The sequence below is a fragment of the Aedes albopictus genome, chromosome 3 (assembly GCF_035046485.1).
Source record: "Aedes albopictus strain Foshan chromosome 3, AalbF5, whole genome shotgun sequence".
In the NCBI taxonomy this organism is placed as follows: domain Eukaryota; kingdom Metazoa; phylum Arthropoda; class Insecta; order Diptera; family Culicidae; genus Aedes; species Aedes albopictus.
In genome coordinates this window covers 110,416,101-110,434,266 of record NC_085138.1, presented here as the reverse complement: position 1 = coordinate 110,434,266, position 18,166 = coordinate 110,416,101, and the positions used below count along the sequence as shown (strand labels likewise).

Sequence of the window (18,166 nt, the reverse complement as noted above, 5' to 3'; positions counted from 1 at the left end):
CTCGAAGTCATCCCTAACGGGCGTACCGCGAAGGTAAGGAAGAGAGAGAATGAGTTTTTAGTGGGTCGATCCCCACATCACCCGAGGAACCACCTCTTAGGTATCTGTTGCAGATTTTCTCATTCTATAAAAAAAAAAATACATGTAAGTTGACACGGTAAAGGCTGGGTAATTCGCGCAATACAGATCCCATTAAGATCAACCGGCTCTGCCTAGCAACTCCTATCCCTGCTTCCGATGGCACCGGCCGGACTGCGAGCAATGTTGGGGAAGATCGGGTAACCAACCCCGGTGGGAACTTTGGTCGTAGGCTGGAAAAGGGGTTTGCTTCTGCAAACCTGAGCGTCTGTTCTCCAGGAGGAGCGGCTCACAACTGTGTCTCATCTCCATGTTAGGGGCGGCTGATCAACGTCCGAGTGCCAGGGAAGGACTCTAACCCCAACTGTGCACTATGGTCCTCCGGCTAGTAGGGGGTTGGTGTCAGACCCTACGAATCAGCCGTAAACACCATTGTAAACGGAAAATCAGCAACAGAATAATACGAACCGAGACCAACGGCAACGACCCCAGCGAACAAAAAGGACTTGCGATTGGAAATTCGGTACGAGGAACTGCCGATCTCACAACTTCATTAGGAGCACTCGCATACTCGCCGATCTACTGAAAGACCACGGGTTCGGCATCGTAGCGCTGCAGGAGGTGTGTTGGACAGGATCCATGGTGCGAACGTTTAGAGGTAATCATACCATCTACCAGAGCTGCGGCAACACACGCGAGTTGGGAACAGCTTTCATCGTGATGGGTGATATGCAGAGGCGCGTGATCGGTTGGTGGCCGATCGACGAAAGAATGTGCAGGTTGAGAATCAAAGGCCGATTCTTCAACTTCAGCATAAAAACGTGCACAGCCCACGCTCCGGAAGTACTGATGATGACAAGGACGCATTTTACGCGCAGCTCGAACGCGAGTACGATCGCTGCCCAAGCTACGACGTCAAGATCATCGTAGGTAATTTGAACGCTCAGGTAGGCCAGGAGGAGGAATTCAGACCGACGATTGGTAAGTTCAGCGCCCACCAGCAGACGAACGAAAACGGCCTACGACTCATTGATTTCGCCGCCTCCAAAAATATGGCCATACGGCACCTTTTTCCAACACAGCCTCCCTTATCGTTACACCTGGAGATCACCACAGCAGACGGTATCTCAAATCGACCACGTTCTGATTGACGGACGGCACTTCTCCGACATTATCGACGTCAGGACCTATCGTGGCGCCAACATCGACTCCGACCACTATCTGACGATGGTCAAACTGCGCCCAAAACTCTCCGTCATCAACAATGTACGGTACCGGCGACCGCCACGGTACAACCTAGAGCGATTGAAGCAAACGGATGTCGCCTCAGCATACGCGCAGAATCTCGAGGCCGCGTTGCCAGACGAGGGCGAGCTCGATGAGGGCCCTCTAGAGGACTGCTGGAGTACAGTCAAAGCAGCCATCAACGACGCAGCAGAGAGCACCATCGGGTACGTGGAACGGAATCGACGGAACGAATGGTTCGACGAAGAGTGCAGAACGGTTTTGGAGGAGAAGAACGCAGCGAGGGCGGTAATGCTGCAGCAAGGGACTCGACAGAACGTGGAACATCACAAACAGAAGCGGAAACAGCAGACCCGCCTCTTTCGGGAGAAAAAGCGCCGCTTGGAAGAAGCGGAGTGTGAAGAAATGGAACTGCTGTGCCGTTTCCATGAAACGTGGAAGATCTACGAGAAGCTCAATGCATCCTGCAAAGGTCTCGTGCCGCGAGCCGAAATATGCAGGGATAAAGACGGGGGCATCTTGACGGACGGACGTGAGGTGATCGAAAGCTGGAAGCAGCACTTCGATCAGCACCTGAATGGCGTGAAGAACGTGGGCACGGGAGACCACGGCAACAAAGGAACGACGACATCAGTGCAGCGGAGGACGGAAATGAACCAACTCCCACGCTGAGTGAAGTTAACTAACAAAACAGCTGGCGAGGATGGTATCGCAGCTGAACTCATCAAGATGGGCCCAGAAAAGTTGGCCACCTGTCTGCATCGGTTGATAGTCAGGATTTGGGAAACCGAACAGCTACCAGAGGAGCGGAAGGAAGGCATAATCTGCCAAATTCACAAGAAAGGCGACCATTTGTAATGTGAGAACTTCAGAGCGATCACCGCTTACAAAGTGCTATCCCAGATCATCTTCCGTCGCCTGTCACCTAAAACAAATGAGTTCGTGGGAAGTTCTGCTGGAGGTTCGACTGTATGGTTCCAACAATCAATTAAAACCGGCTACTCAGTGTTGAACTAGGGGAGTTATCAAGCTGGCTTCATCGACGGCCGGTCGACAACGGACCAGATCTTCACCGTACGGAAAATCCTCCAGAAATGCCGTGAATACCAGGTCCCAACGCATCACCTGTACATCGACTTCAAAGCGGCATACGCGCAGAGCTATGGAAAATCATAGCCGAAAACAGCTTTCCTGGGAAGCTGACTAGACTGCAACGATGGACGGTGTGCAAAACTGCGTAAGGGTTTCGGGTGAATTATCCAGTTAATTCGAATCTCGCCGGGGACTGCGACAAGGTGAAGGAATCTCATGCCTTCTCTTCAAGCTTGCTTAATGCTAATGCTAATACTTTGAAAGCGATTTGAATGAAAGTGATATCTTACACATTAATCATATATATTCCTTTAAAATTTGCTTCAAAAGCATGTCCATTTATCGTTATTATTTACTAAGTGATTAATCTTTCTTTTTGTCATACTCTACCTTAATACTACCGTGCTTCAGCGACGTGGTCTTCATTCGCTCTAGCACCTCACTGTACGCCGGGGCCAACGGCTTCTGAACGACATCTCGATACTCATAGTCTTTCTCCGGGTCCAGCTGGAAATCAAAATTAACATGTTGTTATTTGTAACATGAACCTATGTTGTAAAGCCTTACATTCAAACTGTAGGACATATCCGAATCATATCCTCGCAGATCCCCGCAAACAATGAACGGAATAATAGACCGATTCACCTCGGATTCCGTCTCGCTAGCAATCTTTTGCACGTCGTCCAACATCGGGTTGATCATCTGCGGAATGTAGCCCTCCGGTGGTTTGTAGCTCTGGCACACCACAAATGCTTCGATACTGGAATTTCGCGAACTAGCCGGTTTAGCTATGGACACCTTCTCGAAGAAGATCCGCAGCTGCGAGTACAGCAGGGTTGTGTCCTTCCCGCGGAAGATTTTCGCTATAAATGTGCCACCTTCCGTCAGAACGTGCGTTGTGATGTTGAGGGCCGCCAGCAGCAGCTGCGATTGAATGTACTCGTCGATGTCGTGCAGCCCGGTCACATCGGGAGCCCCATCGCAGATAACCAGCTGTGCTTTCTGCCCGTTTCCAAACTGTTCGATAATTGCATTGGCTGTGCTCAGTTTAGTAATGTCACCCTGCAGCTGGGTAACTCCCGGCAGCGGTGCCATGGCTTGCAGATCGACGGCAATGATTTTGACATCATCCGCCTCCTTGTCGCGGTTCTCGTAAAGCTTCTTTGATAGAACCTGGCTCCAGCTGCCCGGGGCAGCGCACAGATCGACGGCCCGGGTCACACCTGTTGGGATGGGAGGCAATCAAATCACGAATGGGAAATCCCAAACAAAAGCAAAACGGGACAAACCTTCAAAAATATTAAACACTTCGTCGATGTGGATCAGCTTGAAGGCGCTCCTGGCACGCCATCCTTCTTCCTTGGCCAGCCGGTAGTAAATGTCCCGTTTATCTTTGCTAGTTTTCCCCATTTTTAGGGACAATTTCGGGATTATTGATTTTTCCTGACCACCGACTACACACGCTGGAACTTCACTTTTTGTTTTATATACAAAGCAAGTAGCTGTCAGATTCAGAGGTTCCGTGTTTTGGTTGGTTTTATTTCGACTAGTAACACACGTACAGCCTTCCACACTGAACGAAGACATATGAATGATTTTCACTATAGTCCACTGCACGAATTTATGCTGGCTTGCTTACTCTCACAGAAATTTTGACGTTTGAGCGGTGCCAACACCTCCCAAACGTCAAATTTCATGTGAGAGTAAGCAGGCCAGTATACATTCGTGCAGTAATCCATTATCACTATTATCACCAGAGGTGCCAGAACGGCCACAAAACTTCGTTTTGATGGATATTTTTTAGCTGCAACGGCAAACTTTGGCTTGCCTACTGCGTTTTCTGACGTTTCAAGTGCAAATCCCTGTTAAAAAGAAATAAAAATATACATACATACACGGAATTACTATTATTTATGCATTTTATATCCGCATCTCTCTTACTCTTTTTCTGTTTTCATGCTATCTGCTGCTTTGCCTGGGTTGATGAATCACTTCGCTTTAACCCAGGTTAAACGGCAAATAGCATGGAAATATAAAGAGAGTGAGAGAGATGCGGATACAAAATGCATAAATAATAGTAATTCCGTGTATACTTTTATTTCTTTCTGACTGTAGCGAATATTTGAATCAATCGGAAGTGAAAAGAGTGTAATGCAATCTATAATGTCAAGTTCCTCTGTATATTGCGGATTTTACCCCGTAAAAACACCTAAAAAAATTTCTCCCATAGATTGAGTTTTGCCACTGCTAACGGATATATCTTTGAACACTCCCGATTTGTGCAATGAATACATGGTTCAATCCGTTCAATCTGACGTGTAAGTATTATTTTTTTTCTTTTCGAAGATTTTTGTTCAAAGGTCTATTATAATATAACGAATGAAAAATGCAATATTCAGGCCAAACATTTCAATAGGTCCTATCTGCATTTGAGAGGCTCTCTTTGTTCACTTTCTCTTCCAATTATTGCAATGTAATGGTATACTTTTCAACTATTTTTGCAGTACAAATCAAAAGACGATTGTTTTGACCATCGTTCAATGCAAGGAGACAATCATAATACAAATAAATAGCTGAGATATTAACGAAAGAGAGGGAAACCAAAGAGAGCCTCTCTTCTGCAGATAGGACCTTTAGACATGTTTGGCCTGATTTTCGATTAAAAAAAATAGTTTAGAGAACAATCTCAACGACCCTTTTTTTCCGTGTACAAAAGGTTAGTTTCATTTCGTTTGGCTCTCGGTTTGTTATTATTTGCGTAAAATTCACAACAAAAACAGTTATTCATCGGCCGGCGAGCTACTGGACGGAACAACGGCACAGCTCATCAGCTGCTGATCTTTTGTTATCACAAGAAGCCAGACGGAGGATAACGGTACTCGTAGTACGCACTATTGTTTTCATAACAAATTTGGAGTAGAATGGCCACCAAAAAGATGTCATTCACAAAGGAGATGCGTGTGGTCACGCGCGATATTCATAACGTTAGCGATGCGCTGGTGAACGCAAAGCTGGCTTTCGGTAAGTCCATTCTTGCATTTTATGCTGCGTAATATTCTTTGTTCCCTGCTAAATTGAATCTTCTTCCTGTTGGTAGCTCTTTATGATAGTGCAGTGTGGGCGGAAGGTCTGTTGATCTTTTACGAAATATTCAAATATCTGGAGCAAAATGTGTCGCACGATTTCCTCCCGGAGGAATACCATCGGGCGCATCAGTTCGAAGAGGATTTGACTTTCTACTTGGGTGCCGATTGGAAGACCGGGCATCAACCTCGCAAGGAGGTTTGCGATTATATCAAACATCTCGAGGAGATTCAAAGGGAAAATCCTAATTTGCTGGTAGCTTATGTTTACCATCTGTATATGGGACTTTTGTCTGGTGGGCAGATTCTTCAAAAAAGGAGAAACCTATCTAGGAAATTCAATCCTTTTGCCAATAAAAACGGCAAACAAGGAGCTGCGTTGACAACATTCGAAGAGCACAGTATCTACGAGTTGAAGCAGAAGATGAGAAAGACTATTGATGATTTTGGGGATCGGTTGGACGACGGTACCCGGAAACGTATGATGGAGGAAAGTCGGAAGGTATTCGAAATGAATAATGAAGTAATCAAGACGGTCAAGGGAGTCAACCGAGCAAACTTGAAAACATTAGCATATATTTTGATCTTGATATTTTTGTACTTTGTTTTGAAACTAACGGTTTTTAATTAGCATAGACGATTTCATTTTTCTCGGAGTGTGATAAAACCAGATAAAACTGTTTTAGTATAATTAGACTACAAACAAAATTGTTTAGGTTAATTTTCGAATGTTCCTTTAACATTCTAAATTCAGTATATTTACAAAAAAGAAGAACAGTAGAACAGTAGTTTTTTTTTTTTTGATAGAACGAAAAGAAAATTTTAAAATTAAATTATGGGTTCTATTTCCATCCTTCTCCAAAAATCTTATAATTTGCAGTACCTACAAGCAACCAAGCAATTTCGGTCACGTCAGCTGCTACAGAAGATTTTATTATTTCACTGGTGTGGTGTATTTTATGAGTTTCATGTCGTCGCCCATTATCAGGTATCAGGTATCAGAAGGCCGGCTCCAGAGGCACGTTATCCTCCATTTGGGACATTTGTGCCATCGCCAAAATAACAGCCTATTTCATCATCTACCTGAGGGAAAAGGAAGGAAAAAGGATTTGGATGGGGATAGGGACAGGTAGGGAAATAGGAAAAATACCCTGGAAGAGGGTACTAACGCACAAGCGTACCACAATGGGTTCAAACAGCGCCCTGAAAAGGGCACTGTAATAACGCATAAAGCGAAAGACCTAAACCTTTTCTTATGGTGTGTAACATTTTTAGGTTTTGCGCATTCTCCTCGTCTAATCAGAAGACCGAACATCACCTTTCATACATTTATTTTTTTTTTTTGTTTCTTTTACATCTGCCCGCTCTCGATATGAAAAACGCCTTCACAATCTTCCCTAACACGATTCGTGCACCATCTTCGCCTCCACGAGGCTAGCAGAGTTTCCATTCCTGCCCACGACCTTCTGCACGCCGCCTAGGTGTCGTCGAGAACGCCACCAAATCTCGTCCACAGACACCTTTGTCTATCGGGATGAGGGTTTCCTCCGTACTCCACTTCTCATGCTCCAAGTGAGGGGACTCCATGCCCGAGCCCACCTGGCTTGCTTCCCGGGCTGATAACTACTGAAGAAGCGCACCCTGATCGCAGACGAACGAACCGCAGCCTCTCACGATAGACGGTGAGAATTCTGCTTGCGCCAGAGAGCCGACGTCTATACCGAGGTCTCCACCGTATCTCATATCTCTCTCCTCCCGCCTGGATTCATTTCAACCACGCGTTTGCTGTCCGAACAATCTCTCGTTGCCGATCGCCGATCGGTCGTCGAATTCTCCGAATGCATCGACTGGTCTGCGTCTGAGGTATGTGGCATTGTTAACTGATGTCTGGAACTGGTGATCGTTGCAGGGGTGCTCTACACGCGGTGCACGAATCGTTACATTTATTAACAAAACCTCGGCTTTACCATGATACATATTTCAACCGTAACAGGTGAAGGTGAAGATATGATGAAGCCACACCTGAAAAGTTATTCGTTTGGTTATCCACTGGTCTGGTGGTGATTTGTTTATTTAGATTTGTGCTCTTGAAAATACAGGATATATTGTCATATCTTCACCTTAAAAAGAAAGAGTTTATCATCTTACCATACAAAAATCCAGCTCATTTATTACAAATCTACTATTCTACCGAACGTGCCCCATTGATATGAATTTGACTTATTCATTGCAGAAAGTGCCCAAAATTGGTCCCCCTGTACTAGGAGACGAAGTGGTGTCAGGGCAGCAGATATTATATCAATTCAATTCAATTTCATTAAAGATTCCATAGTAAAATTACTAACCGTACCTATGATTCTCAACCGACAACAACTTCCAGTCAATTCCACTAAAACACTGTCAACTTAACTAGGAGTGCAGTTAACATTACCAAAAATAATCTTAATTTATCAAATGAGCATTGTATTTTTAACCATACTGTGTTGTAAAATGCGTGTCCTGGAAAAATTAACAATGTTTTGTTGTTGAGACGACTATGATTTTAGTTGAATTTACTACAATGCATTGTAATTTCAAGCATATTTCAATCACAGAGAACAGACATCCAGGCTAGAACAAATTTCATTCGGAAAGTTGTGTAAGGATTTGAATCTTTACTTGAGTATGGTTGCAAACCATACAACACTAACGCCACCAAACACCATATTGCCACAGTCAGTGGTGAATTGAAACATTTCAAGTGGTGAATTAAATTAGTATGGGAAATTAACCGATTGCAGCGCCACGCCATTGCCACTTGTGTTGCCGATTTCAAATGGCCGTTAAATTCCTTACACTGTTTCGGAACTGGACTTGGATGTCTGTTCTCTGTGTTTCAGTTACCTTAACAGATTTTGTTGTCGGTTGAGAATCATAGGTACGGTTAGTAATTTTACTATGGAATCGGTAGTTTCCACAACAAAATTTATTTCAGTGTAATGTTCCGCTAAAGAGACAAAAAGCACTGTGAGGGTTGTTGTAGTGGTGTTACATTGGCCCGTATGAATAAAAAGTAGTAACTACTCGTGCTTTGTAGTTACTACTTTGAAATATGATGCACTCTAAAGTAGTAGCTTTGGTATGAATAAAACCATTTTTCGAACAATGTAGTAGATACTACTTTCGAAATTTCGAAGTAGTATTTACTACTTTATTTGTTTTTATTTTGGTAGTTGATTCTCGGTTGCTCTTCTTCCACCAGTCGGCAATCCAGAACAAACTATGGTCGCAAAATAGCGATTTTACAACAGTTTCCTCATTTAAGTTGACTATACTGAAGAACTACTCCATACCCGAGCAAAGTCTGATAGCAAATTGAAAACTAATTTTGATGTTGTGATATTGCAAATTTTGATAACTCAGGTTGTTGTCGTTTTGGTCGTTTTAACGGTTAAAACATCAAAAATGAGAGCAGAAAAATGTTCCTGTGACAGCAAGTTGAAAACAATTCCTGCTATCGATGATAGCAAATTGATAACTGTTTTTGTTATCAGCGCAAGAAAAAATCTTCAAATATAGAATTCTTTGGTTGATATCAAATCATAAATGCAATAATATATAATTGCATTAATGCTATATCCCTGGAATTACTTTACATAGTTTACTAAAAGATTTAAAACTATTCTAACACTAAATATTAACAATGATTTAAAATGACAGCAAACCGAAAACAAAATTTGAAATCAAATTAAGTAAATATAAACTGATATCAAAATGTAATATCAATTTGTTGCTGAATACAAATCATGTTTTCGATTTGCTGTAATTTTGATGTTGGACTTTGCTCGGGTATTCGTTATACATGATGCCGCAGTGATCGTGAGGGCACCTTAGCAGGATAAAAATTTGTCTCAAATGCGCCATGCGTATCGGCATGCGCTTACGGTCGCCGCTGCGCCACAGGCCACGCTTACAGAATACTCCCTCGGTAACTTCAACTTACCAGAACGTAAATGAAAAGCCGCAGCAAAAGCCTGTAAAAAATCATGAAAATTCAATTGCCACATCATCACCTGGTATACTATACAGCGCACCACTTCCGAAGTTTGGTCCTACGCACGGATTTGGAGTAAAATCCAACTTCGCTAGTCGAAAACTCCGATTTTCAACTGGATTGATATTGTTTTGCTAGAACTTGATTGATCCTGAATCGGTTTCCGGTAATGTCCGTCGAAACTTGCATCTAATTAAACATTCTCAAAGATTACCCTTTTTGTCAAATAAAATAAGCGCAATCGTCAAAAGAGAATTGCAAACACAAGTTGTGATTTCATACACACGCATCACAGGCTTTGTAGCAACCTACATGTTCCACAAAAGTAGTGAGTTCGAAACTTGTAGTGTAGTAAATGCTTTGTTTACTTTTATTCATACCAATAATTGTAGTATTTACTACAAAATTGTAGTAAATTGTGGATTACTACTTTTTATTCATACGGGTTAATGACTGTTTAAATAATAGTAAGCTATAGCTTTTCCTTCCTATAGATACCTGTCTAGATTGTTATTTACATACCTTTTCAAGTTTTTCCTAAATATAACTACAGATTCAGAATTGCTTACAGTAATGGGCAAATTATTATAAATGCGAGGTTCAATTGCTGTGAACCTTCTTCTATCTACCTACATATCTCTGAAGTAAAATTAGATGCAATGATTCGATCTAAATTGCGTGTTTCATATTGATGTGTTATATTTTGCAATTCAATATTATGATGTATATCATGAATGTGTATGGATTATTATTGATTATTATTGATGTTTGATATTCGTGCAAGGCGCCGATTGAAACTGTTTAATGGCCCAAACAGTTAAACAAGTTTATTATAGGATGGATGAATGGAAATCGGTAAATTGCTTTAATACATCGATTTTGCTGAATTTGCAAGCCTCTTAGCTGATGGTTTCCTACCGAACCCCATACACAAATCGCATATTGGTAATGACTATTTATAAATACATAATAAATTTTCAAAAGCACATGTTGAGGAAGTTAGTATGATAGTTTCCTTAGCATACCGCACATTAGCGCGCAACTCTGAACTACACTTTTTATAGCTTTTTATATGTTCCTTCCATGACAGCGTAGAATCGAGAAAAATACATAAATAGGACCCATATAGCCGAGGCGGTAAACGCACGGGTATTCAGCATGACCATGCTGAGGGTGACGGGTTCGATTCCCGGTCGGTCCAGGATCTTTTCGTAAAGGAAATTTCCTTGACTTCCTTGGGCATAGAGTATATACGCATGCAAAATGGTCATTGGCAGAGGAAGCTCTCAGTTAATAACTGTGGAAGTGCTCATAGAACACTAAGCTGAGAAGCAGGCTTTGTCCCAATGAGGACGTTACGCCAAGAAGAGAGAGAGAGAGACCTAAATGTTTGAAAGAAACAACTTCTTCAATTTCTATATTCCTAATCAGAAGTCGAGAATGTGTCGAAACGGTTGTACGAGGCCCTCGGAATAACATGAACTTTGTTTTCATGGCATTTAGTGATAGCAAGGTGTTTTCTAAGTATGCACTAACAATATTTAAGTCCTCTAGCATCATGGAAACAATTTCTTGAGGAGTTTGACCGGCATAAAAAAAAACAGAATCGTCCGCAAAAAGTCTAGAAACTCTATTCAACTGTAGGTTACGCAGATCATTTACATATATAAGTAACAGAAGCGGCCCTAGGTTGCTGCCTTGTGGCATTCCGATTACAACACTACGCTCACTACTCCGGTATCCGTTGATAACGACAGTTTGTTTCCGATTTTGCAGATAGTTCGAAAACAAGGTGTTGAGAAGACCTCGAATTCCACAAGATTCAAGTTTTTTCAAAAGAAACACATGATCTATTGTATCGAAAGCTTTCGACAATTGTATCGGAACTTTTCTACCAGTTCAAGCTCTGCTGTCTGAGTCGAAGAACCCTTGCGGAAACCGTACTGTTTTGTATAAAAGAAATTGTTCATATCCAGGAAAAAGGAAAAAGCTGTTCAAACACCTTATTGATCGCAGGCAGTACAGAGATGGAACGATAGTTACTTATTGGTTTTTCATCTCCGTTTTTGAAAACCGGATAAACAACTGCCGTCTTGTTGCAATCGGGGTATACTCCAGCGGTCCAGCGGTAGCAGAATCGTTGAAGGCATCAGCAATATGGTCGACAAAACAGCTCGATGGTGTTTTAAAGCAGAAACTGGCAAACCATCAAATTCGGTTGCTTTGGAACTATCTAGATTTAGAGTTATAGTCAACACTTCATCTGCAGTCGCAGGATTGAGGAAGAAACTGTTTGACACCTGCCGTATAGTGCCATAAAGATTGATGTTATTGGACGACGATAGTTTTTCAGCTAGTTGATTCCAAATTGACGTGAAGTATTTGTTGAAGATGTTGGAGACCCGCGCAGCATCGGAAACATTCCTATCGTCGATATTGAGCACGATCTCATGAGCTTCATGGTGGGTACCCAGTAGACCGTTAATGAGATTCCAAAGTTCTTTGGGACTTCTGGCATTCAGAAATTGGTTGTAATACTCTTTCTTAGCTTTCCTTTTCGCAACAGCAAGTTTTTTTCGCTTGTTTCAAAATTTCACCAAGTCGTTCGTTAATACGGTTCCTTTTCCACTTCTTTAGAGCAGTATCCCACGCATGACATAGAATTTTCATATCGTAGCTGAACCAAGGACATCCATCCTTTTTGACCCCTACGTGTATAGTTTTTATGGTAGTATTGATGTTCCGTAACTCAACATACTTTTCAGCAACTAAAGATAGCCTCTCGTTGGGACTCACATTGCCCCAGTTGTACGTTGTCAGGAATTCACTGAACTGTCTATCAACAACTTGGTAGTTGGTAATAGACTTTGTCAGAGTACGCTTGCGGTTGATGACAACATTGGGCTTCAGAGAAGTCAGTGCATAGTTGTGGTCATTGAGTGCACAGCTGAATGTATAATTTGTTATTCTATTTAAGTCTTTCACACGCGAAATTGCATGATCAAGAATGTTGTTACTTTGAGGTCTGGTTATGAAAGTGTTTCTAACTACCATTTCATAGGACTGCAGAAGGTCTAAGTATTCTTCCAATCCACGAGTTTCACGGTTGATTGCCACGTTCATATCGCCAAGAATAAATACTGACTCGGAGAGGTTTGACGACGACATAATTTGTTCCAAGATTGTCGAAAAGTGGTTGAAATCGAAGTCTGGGGGCAGTGTATTCCATGAAGAGCACAGGAGAAATTGTTCACCTGCAGATTTAGACTGGTTTGATGATAGCCATCCAAAGCAATGTTGCTTATAACATGTAGGTAATGCACGGGCCATACAGTCTCGGGGCCTGACGAACCCAACCCCTTCCTTGCAAAACAGCAGCGCAGTCGCCAATACATAATAGGACTACTAACCCCAATTCAGGGTGTCAGAGCCTGTGGGGTATCTGGGCACCCCCCACCGCGTATTTCATCCCTTACCGCGTTAATGCAGGGCTCTGGGGCGGTGATTGTCGTTCCTCGTTAGATTGAAGAATGAAGTCAATTTTTTTGTTAGGTTTCTAGCTGCACTCTGAATTAAGTTGAAACCTCTACACTAGACCTGAAGATAGGAAAAGGTGCGTAATCTTTCAGAAGCAGTTTGCCAGACGAACGCGGAAAATGAAATCCATTAAGACACTGTTGCAAACTCAGAAAATTACGATAGAAGATTGGAAAGTTTTCAATTGGCCAGTCAGTCAGGATTTGCCTATGTAGTGTTATGGTCACACGGTTTGTATTTGTCTTCTTGTTTGGTTTTGTGGTATGGTTCACTATGTTTTTCTGCTTTTTAAGTCAGTTTTCGTATGTTTATTTTTTTTTATCGAATCATTCGAATATAGTCGGTCCTGTGTCAAATTGTTTTCTTGATTTTGCTAATTGTTTTCTACTTCTCTGTGTTCATCTCTCGTGTCCTTAAATTGTCATCGGTCCAAGGCCCACAGAAATATGTAACTGAACTCCTGATATGTTTCTGTTGGTGCCATAATACCATCTAAGAGATAAACAAAAATACACCAAGCTGGTCAGTTGATTTCAAAAAGATTTAAAAAATTAAAGATTGTTTGTCAACTATTATTTACAAAAACTAAATATGAAAAATATTCCAAATTCGTTCAATTGTCTATCGGTCCTACCTAGATAAGTCATGTCATTTTCTCAAGCTTAGCGTAGAAATGTCAACCTCTTCATACACAAGTAACGTTGTTCAGTTAATAAAAAGCAGTCAGTTTTTGTCCAAAATGTCACGTCGAACGCATTGACGTCAACAATGCGTTTAAGTGTGCTCTCGTTAGCTTTGAATCTATCAGCACAATTAAGTGCTGCATATCTCCTTCCCACTTTAAATTCGTCGGTTGATTTTATTTACTTTATTTAAAGAAAATATGATCAACATAGTCAAAATTCGACAAGGCGACTATGACAATAAAAAATTACTAATTAAAATCAACCGAGAAACGTGCACGGAGAGACGAAACTACCCAAAAGTGAGTTCTTTCCACCCAACTTCGGGGTTGCATGCGTCAAGCCAATTTTGAGCTGATGGAATCGATGTTTTTGTTGGGTTGTTCCCGCTTGCTTCCATGTGAAAAAAATACCTAATTTTAAGTTTTTTCCACCCAACCGAAATTTTGACTAGGTTGTATTCACTCAAATTTGAGTACTGTGCTAGAAACTCAATGTTGGCTTGACGCACGGAACTGCAAAAGTTGGGCTGTTTCTCTCTTCACTCTCTGACAACAACAGAAAGAGCGCATGAAAAGGGAGATGAAAAAGAACTCAAAATTGAGTTTAAGAGTACCTAATTTTGAGTTTTTCAGTTTCTCCATGTGGGAAAGAAAGCCCAAACAACATTTTGAAGTCAGCTGGCTGTAAAAGGTTCCAAAACCTGTCACAAATCATATAATACCTTTATTAGGATTTGCAACGATCATCAAAACCTTCTCAAATCCAACTGACTTGGAACTATTGCTTGGGAATAGACTCTACTGAGCCCCGGCGGTTCCTCCGTGTTTATCGAGCATGTCTGATTCATATGATCAGCCATAATCCATCTGCAGCAGCCGGTTCGTGATGAACCATTGAAGGCGCATTAAAGTGTTAAAAAAGGTGATATGTTTCACTAAAGAGCACTACATTACAATAATCAAAACGAAACTCCTTCACTTTAATACCGTCAACCCCTGCAAACTTGGCCAGGGATTGAAAAATGAAGTCAAATTAAAATCAAAAACAAACTAGTGCTAGTGGTAATGGCCCCTTCACAAGAAGTAGGTTGGCGAGGTCTCCGTTAAGGAGAAATAAGGAGTCAGGAGCGGGAAACTGCACACGCAGCTCCAGCCTGGGGGCTCCGATCCATGCCCCGGTAAGCCAGCCGGTGGAGATGCTGGACGGATCGTGGTTGTTGAGGGTCATCACCCAAAAAGGAGAAGCGCTGTCCACTCCGTCCACTGAAGCAGCGGCGAGACTGGCAATAGTAAAGATTGCGAAGTCTACCCAGACGAAAGCCTCCACATTTGCAGGAAGTCCAGAAGGTGTGGCGGATGCGACTGCTCATGATAAGCCTTCGCAATAGCGGGCGAGGCAGCCGTTAGGTGAGGAGCTGTCTGGCGATGCCCGCAAGGCTAATGGAATACTAACTCCGAAGATCGGCAGTAATGCCGGCAAGTCGGACCCCAGCCAGGCGTCCCGGAAAGCTGGGAAGGGTGGGCCTGTAAATGCTGGCCCGTCCCCGAATGGAATGGAACAGGGGGTTGCGCTTGGGGTTGCGACCGTTGTTAGGCCCTCAGCAGATTCAGCAGAGTAGGAGGACCCCCTTGGACAAAAGCTGTGTAGAAGAAGGAAAACCGCAGGTCGAGATCAGGGACTCCAAACAAAGAAGGCGTAAAAGAGTAGATGCCAAGCGCAAGAAAGACGACGCGCTCGTCATCAAGACCAAACTGTCTAAGTACTCGGACGTCTTGAAGGCGATGCGAAGCGACGCCAAGCACGTGGATCTGGAAGCTTCGTACTCGTACGGGTACTCGTGGATCCTAGAGCTGAAGCGCGACAAGCAACGTAAGGGCGCCGCCAACAAAAGTTTGACGGATGAGGGGTAGAGATGAGGGCTCTGACAGCAGAGGCGACTCTGAAGATGGAAAACCTAGACGAAGTCACCGTAGCGAAAGAGCTCCTCACGGCACTGCGGCAACAGTGTGATGTGCAGGTGTCCACCACACACTGACTGAGATGTCACGATACATATTACCCAACGTCTCCACTAGACAGAAATGTCTTGCCATTTTGCTGCCAGAAAGAGAAAACGTAACCCAACGTCTCCACTAGACAGAAATGTCTTGCCATTTTGCTGCCAGAAAGAGAAAACGTAACAGAAATGATCAACACCGCTGCTTTCCATGCAAACAGCGAGAGAACATTTCTGTCATGACACATCTGTCCAGCAAAATGGCAAGACATTTCTGTCTAGTGGAGACGTCGGGTTAGAAAACAGTTTTGATGCATTGTAATTGTGCGATAGGACTGTGCGGTGCGTACGTCGTCTCCGCTTTAGCATTCTATACAACATTATATACGATCGTGTGTTTGTCGGGGTGATACCGTGTGCGCACCTAACTTTGCGCAGGTCCAAACTTTGCGCATTCTTGTAAAATAAAGGAACAAATAACTAAATATCAACATATTCACCAGTTTAAACATTGCACTAGCATTGTGTAAACATAAACATTATTTGACAAATATTTAATTGCCATAAAATCTTTGTTTATGTTGAATAATAAACAAAAAATACACAAAAATGTCAAAATTTGCCTCGCTTTAACACGGTTGCCAAGAAGTAACTCTACCAAAAATCAACATTTTCCTCGATAAAACTGTGCAACGAAGATTCATTTTGCAGTTAATTGACAAAAAAGGTGATATTCTAGTAATATCAATCACAGTTCGTAATATTTTTTTCAATTTAATTAGTAAATAGTGGTGCGCAATGTTTGGAACCATTATTTGCACTGTGTTCCTAATTTTTGCGCACTTTCAGTAAATGCATGTTGAACGTGAATACATGACTTATGAACCATTTAAATCTTATGTAACACCAGTACTGATAATTTCAGGCCTACCTCTCCACCATGTAGCAGATTTTGTATAGAAATTAGTAGAAAATTGTATGAGCCGTAGCACTACGGCAGGCACTCTCCATCTGTCTACAATGAGACGTGATTTGTGAACAGTCCTTCATTTGGATTTTTCGGCGGTCAATATTAGGGACGATTCAAATATGACGTCCACCAATTTTTAGACTTTTAGAACCCCCTCTCCCCCTGGGCCACCCCGTCACGCTTCATAGTATACCTAATACATGCATCACACTTTCTCAGACAACCCCAGCCCCTCCCCCCAAACATGGACGTCATATTTAAATGACCCCATATTGTTCCTATCCGTAACGGTCACTTCATTTATCAGGAAGCTTTTACCTTTGATCTTTAGCCACAGAAAACAACCTCTCATGAAGTTTGGATTGTTCACACGGTAGGTGCCTAGTACGAACCGCAGACGAAATCAAGAACTCCGGAGGTCTCCATTCCCCCTCCCTCGTAGGACAAAGTATTTCAACAGAAATCAATTAAAGGCACACTACCTGATCTGAATAACTTTAGTTTAATGGGCAAACATTAAATAATAGCATTTTTGATTACTTTTTTGAGCAATTCACAGCATGCGCAAAGTTAGGCACACTATGCGCAAAGTTAGGAACAATCGAAGATTTTGTGCGCAAAGTTAGGAACAAGGCAATGAAATAGTTTTTCTATTTGAAGTATTTTTTGGTTAATATTATGATTTTTTTTATAATGCAGACTCAAAAAAGGATCATTAGTCTATCGTATGAGCATGTTGTTCATGATATATTTTGTTTGTTTGTATTTTTTATAACGACTAGAAATTTGATTTTTCTTAACTGCGCAAAGTTTGGTGCATAAACGGTACTTGTATGAAATGCAAATAAAAATTGTTGAATAAAAAATGTATCTTATAAATATACAAAATTATTTTTCTCAATAAAAAACTTCAAATGTTTGTAATTTAGTGAACCGAAAAGTTGAGCGCTTTATTATATTACAAACATTGAAATGTGATTCGCGGTGCTATGGTACAAAATAAGGCAAAAAGATCTACACGCTACTTGACAGAAATTGTAAGCAAAACACAACATAACACTATCTAAATGTAGTTACTAGTCATTAATAATATCAATCATCAATCCTAAAGTCTGGAATACATAGCGTACGTTTGCGTCGAATTCGTCAGTTTCCAAATGGGGCAAATTCAACGCAATCGTACGCTATGTGTTACAGGCTTAATGTTCATCATCTGGTCGTCTGGAGCACTGCTGTTAAGTCCTCATCGAATGTGCCCCTCTTGTTGGAGTTATTGTTTTCCGTACTCCGTCGATGGCGGAGTCGAAAACGAACTGGATCGAACCTATCACTACGTCCCAGTAGCAATAGGCCAGCCAGAGGATCAGCGCGTAGATCGCGACCTGCACGAGCTTGTCCATGATGTATAATCTGGGGATGAGAAAGAACCAATCAATCAGTTATATT

General features: G+C 42.1%; 3 protein-coding genes across 3 annotated transcripts in view; 1 reads left to right on the top strand and 2 right to left on the bottom strand.

Moving 5' to 3' along the window:
* Positions 1 to 2,725: 2,725 nt before the first annotated feature.
* Positions 2,726 to 3,904, bottom strand: LOC109414557 (tRNA (cytidine(32)/guanosine(34)-2'-O)-methyltransferase). Its single transcript, XM_019688400.3, has 3 exons — positions 3,705 to 3,904; positions 2,983 to 3,638; positions 2,726 to 2,922 (listed from the first exon to the last, which is right to left on the bottom strand). Exons 1-3 carry the CDS (start codon positions 3,823 to 3,825, stop codon positions 2,779 to 2,781), a joined length of 921 nt encoding a protein of 306 aa, XP_019543945.1. The 5' UTR covers positions 3,826 to 3,904; the 3' UTR covers positions 2,726 to 2,778.
* Positions 3,905 to 5,189: 1,285 nt separating this feature from the next.
* On the top strand, positions 5,190 to 6,281 carry LOC109414568 (heme oxygenase 1). The gene is made up of 2 exons (XM_019688410.3): positions 5,190 to 5,436; positions 5,513 to 6,281. The coding sequence occupies exons 1-2, from the start codon at positions 5,337 to 5,339 to the stop codon at positions 6,127 to 6,129; spliced, it is 717 nt and encodes a 238-aa protein (XP_019543955.3). The 5' UTR covers positions 5,190 to 5,336; the 3' UTR covers positions 6,130 to 6,281.
* Positions 6,282 to 17,637: 11,356 nt separating this feature from the next.
* The window catches only part of LOC109423421 (putative fatty acyl-CoA reductase CG5065), a 60,730-nt gene continuing 60,201 nt past the window's right edge, over positions 17,638 to 18,166 (bottom strand). Inside the window, exon 5 of the mRNA XM_062858955.1 lies at positions 17,638 to 18,130. Within this exon, the coding sequence (XP_062714939.1) occupies positions 17,956 to 18,130 (175 nt within the window). The 3' untranslated portion in view covers positions 17,638 to 17,955. The remainder of the gene's footprint in view (positions 18,131 to 18,166) is intronic.

Excerpts from the sequence above, each read along its gene's own strand:
- LOC109414557 (XM_019688400.3), bottom strand. The coding sequence starts at position 3,825 with ATGGGGAAAACTAGCAAAGATAAACGGGACATTTACTACCGGCTGGCC. Across the intron at positions 3,639-3,704 it reads AGTGTTTAATATTTTTGAAG|GTGTGACCCGGGCCGTCGAT; the intron begins GTTTGTCCCGTT and ends CCATCCCAACAG. Across the intron at positions 2,923-2,982 it reads ATATGTCCTACAGTTTGAAT|CTGGACCCGGAGAAAGACTA; the intron begins GTAAGGCTTTAC and ends TTTGATTTCCAG.
- LOC109414568 (XM_019688410.3), top strand. The coding sequence starts at position 5,337 with ATGGCCACCAAAAAGATGTCATTCACAAAGGAGATGCGTGTGGTCACG. Across the intron at positions 5,437-5,512 it reads GAACGCAAAGCTGGCTTTCG|CTCTTTATGATAGTGCAGTG; the intron begins GTAAGTCCATTC and ends TCCTGTTGGTAG.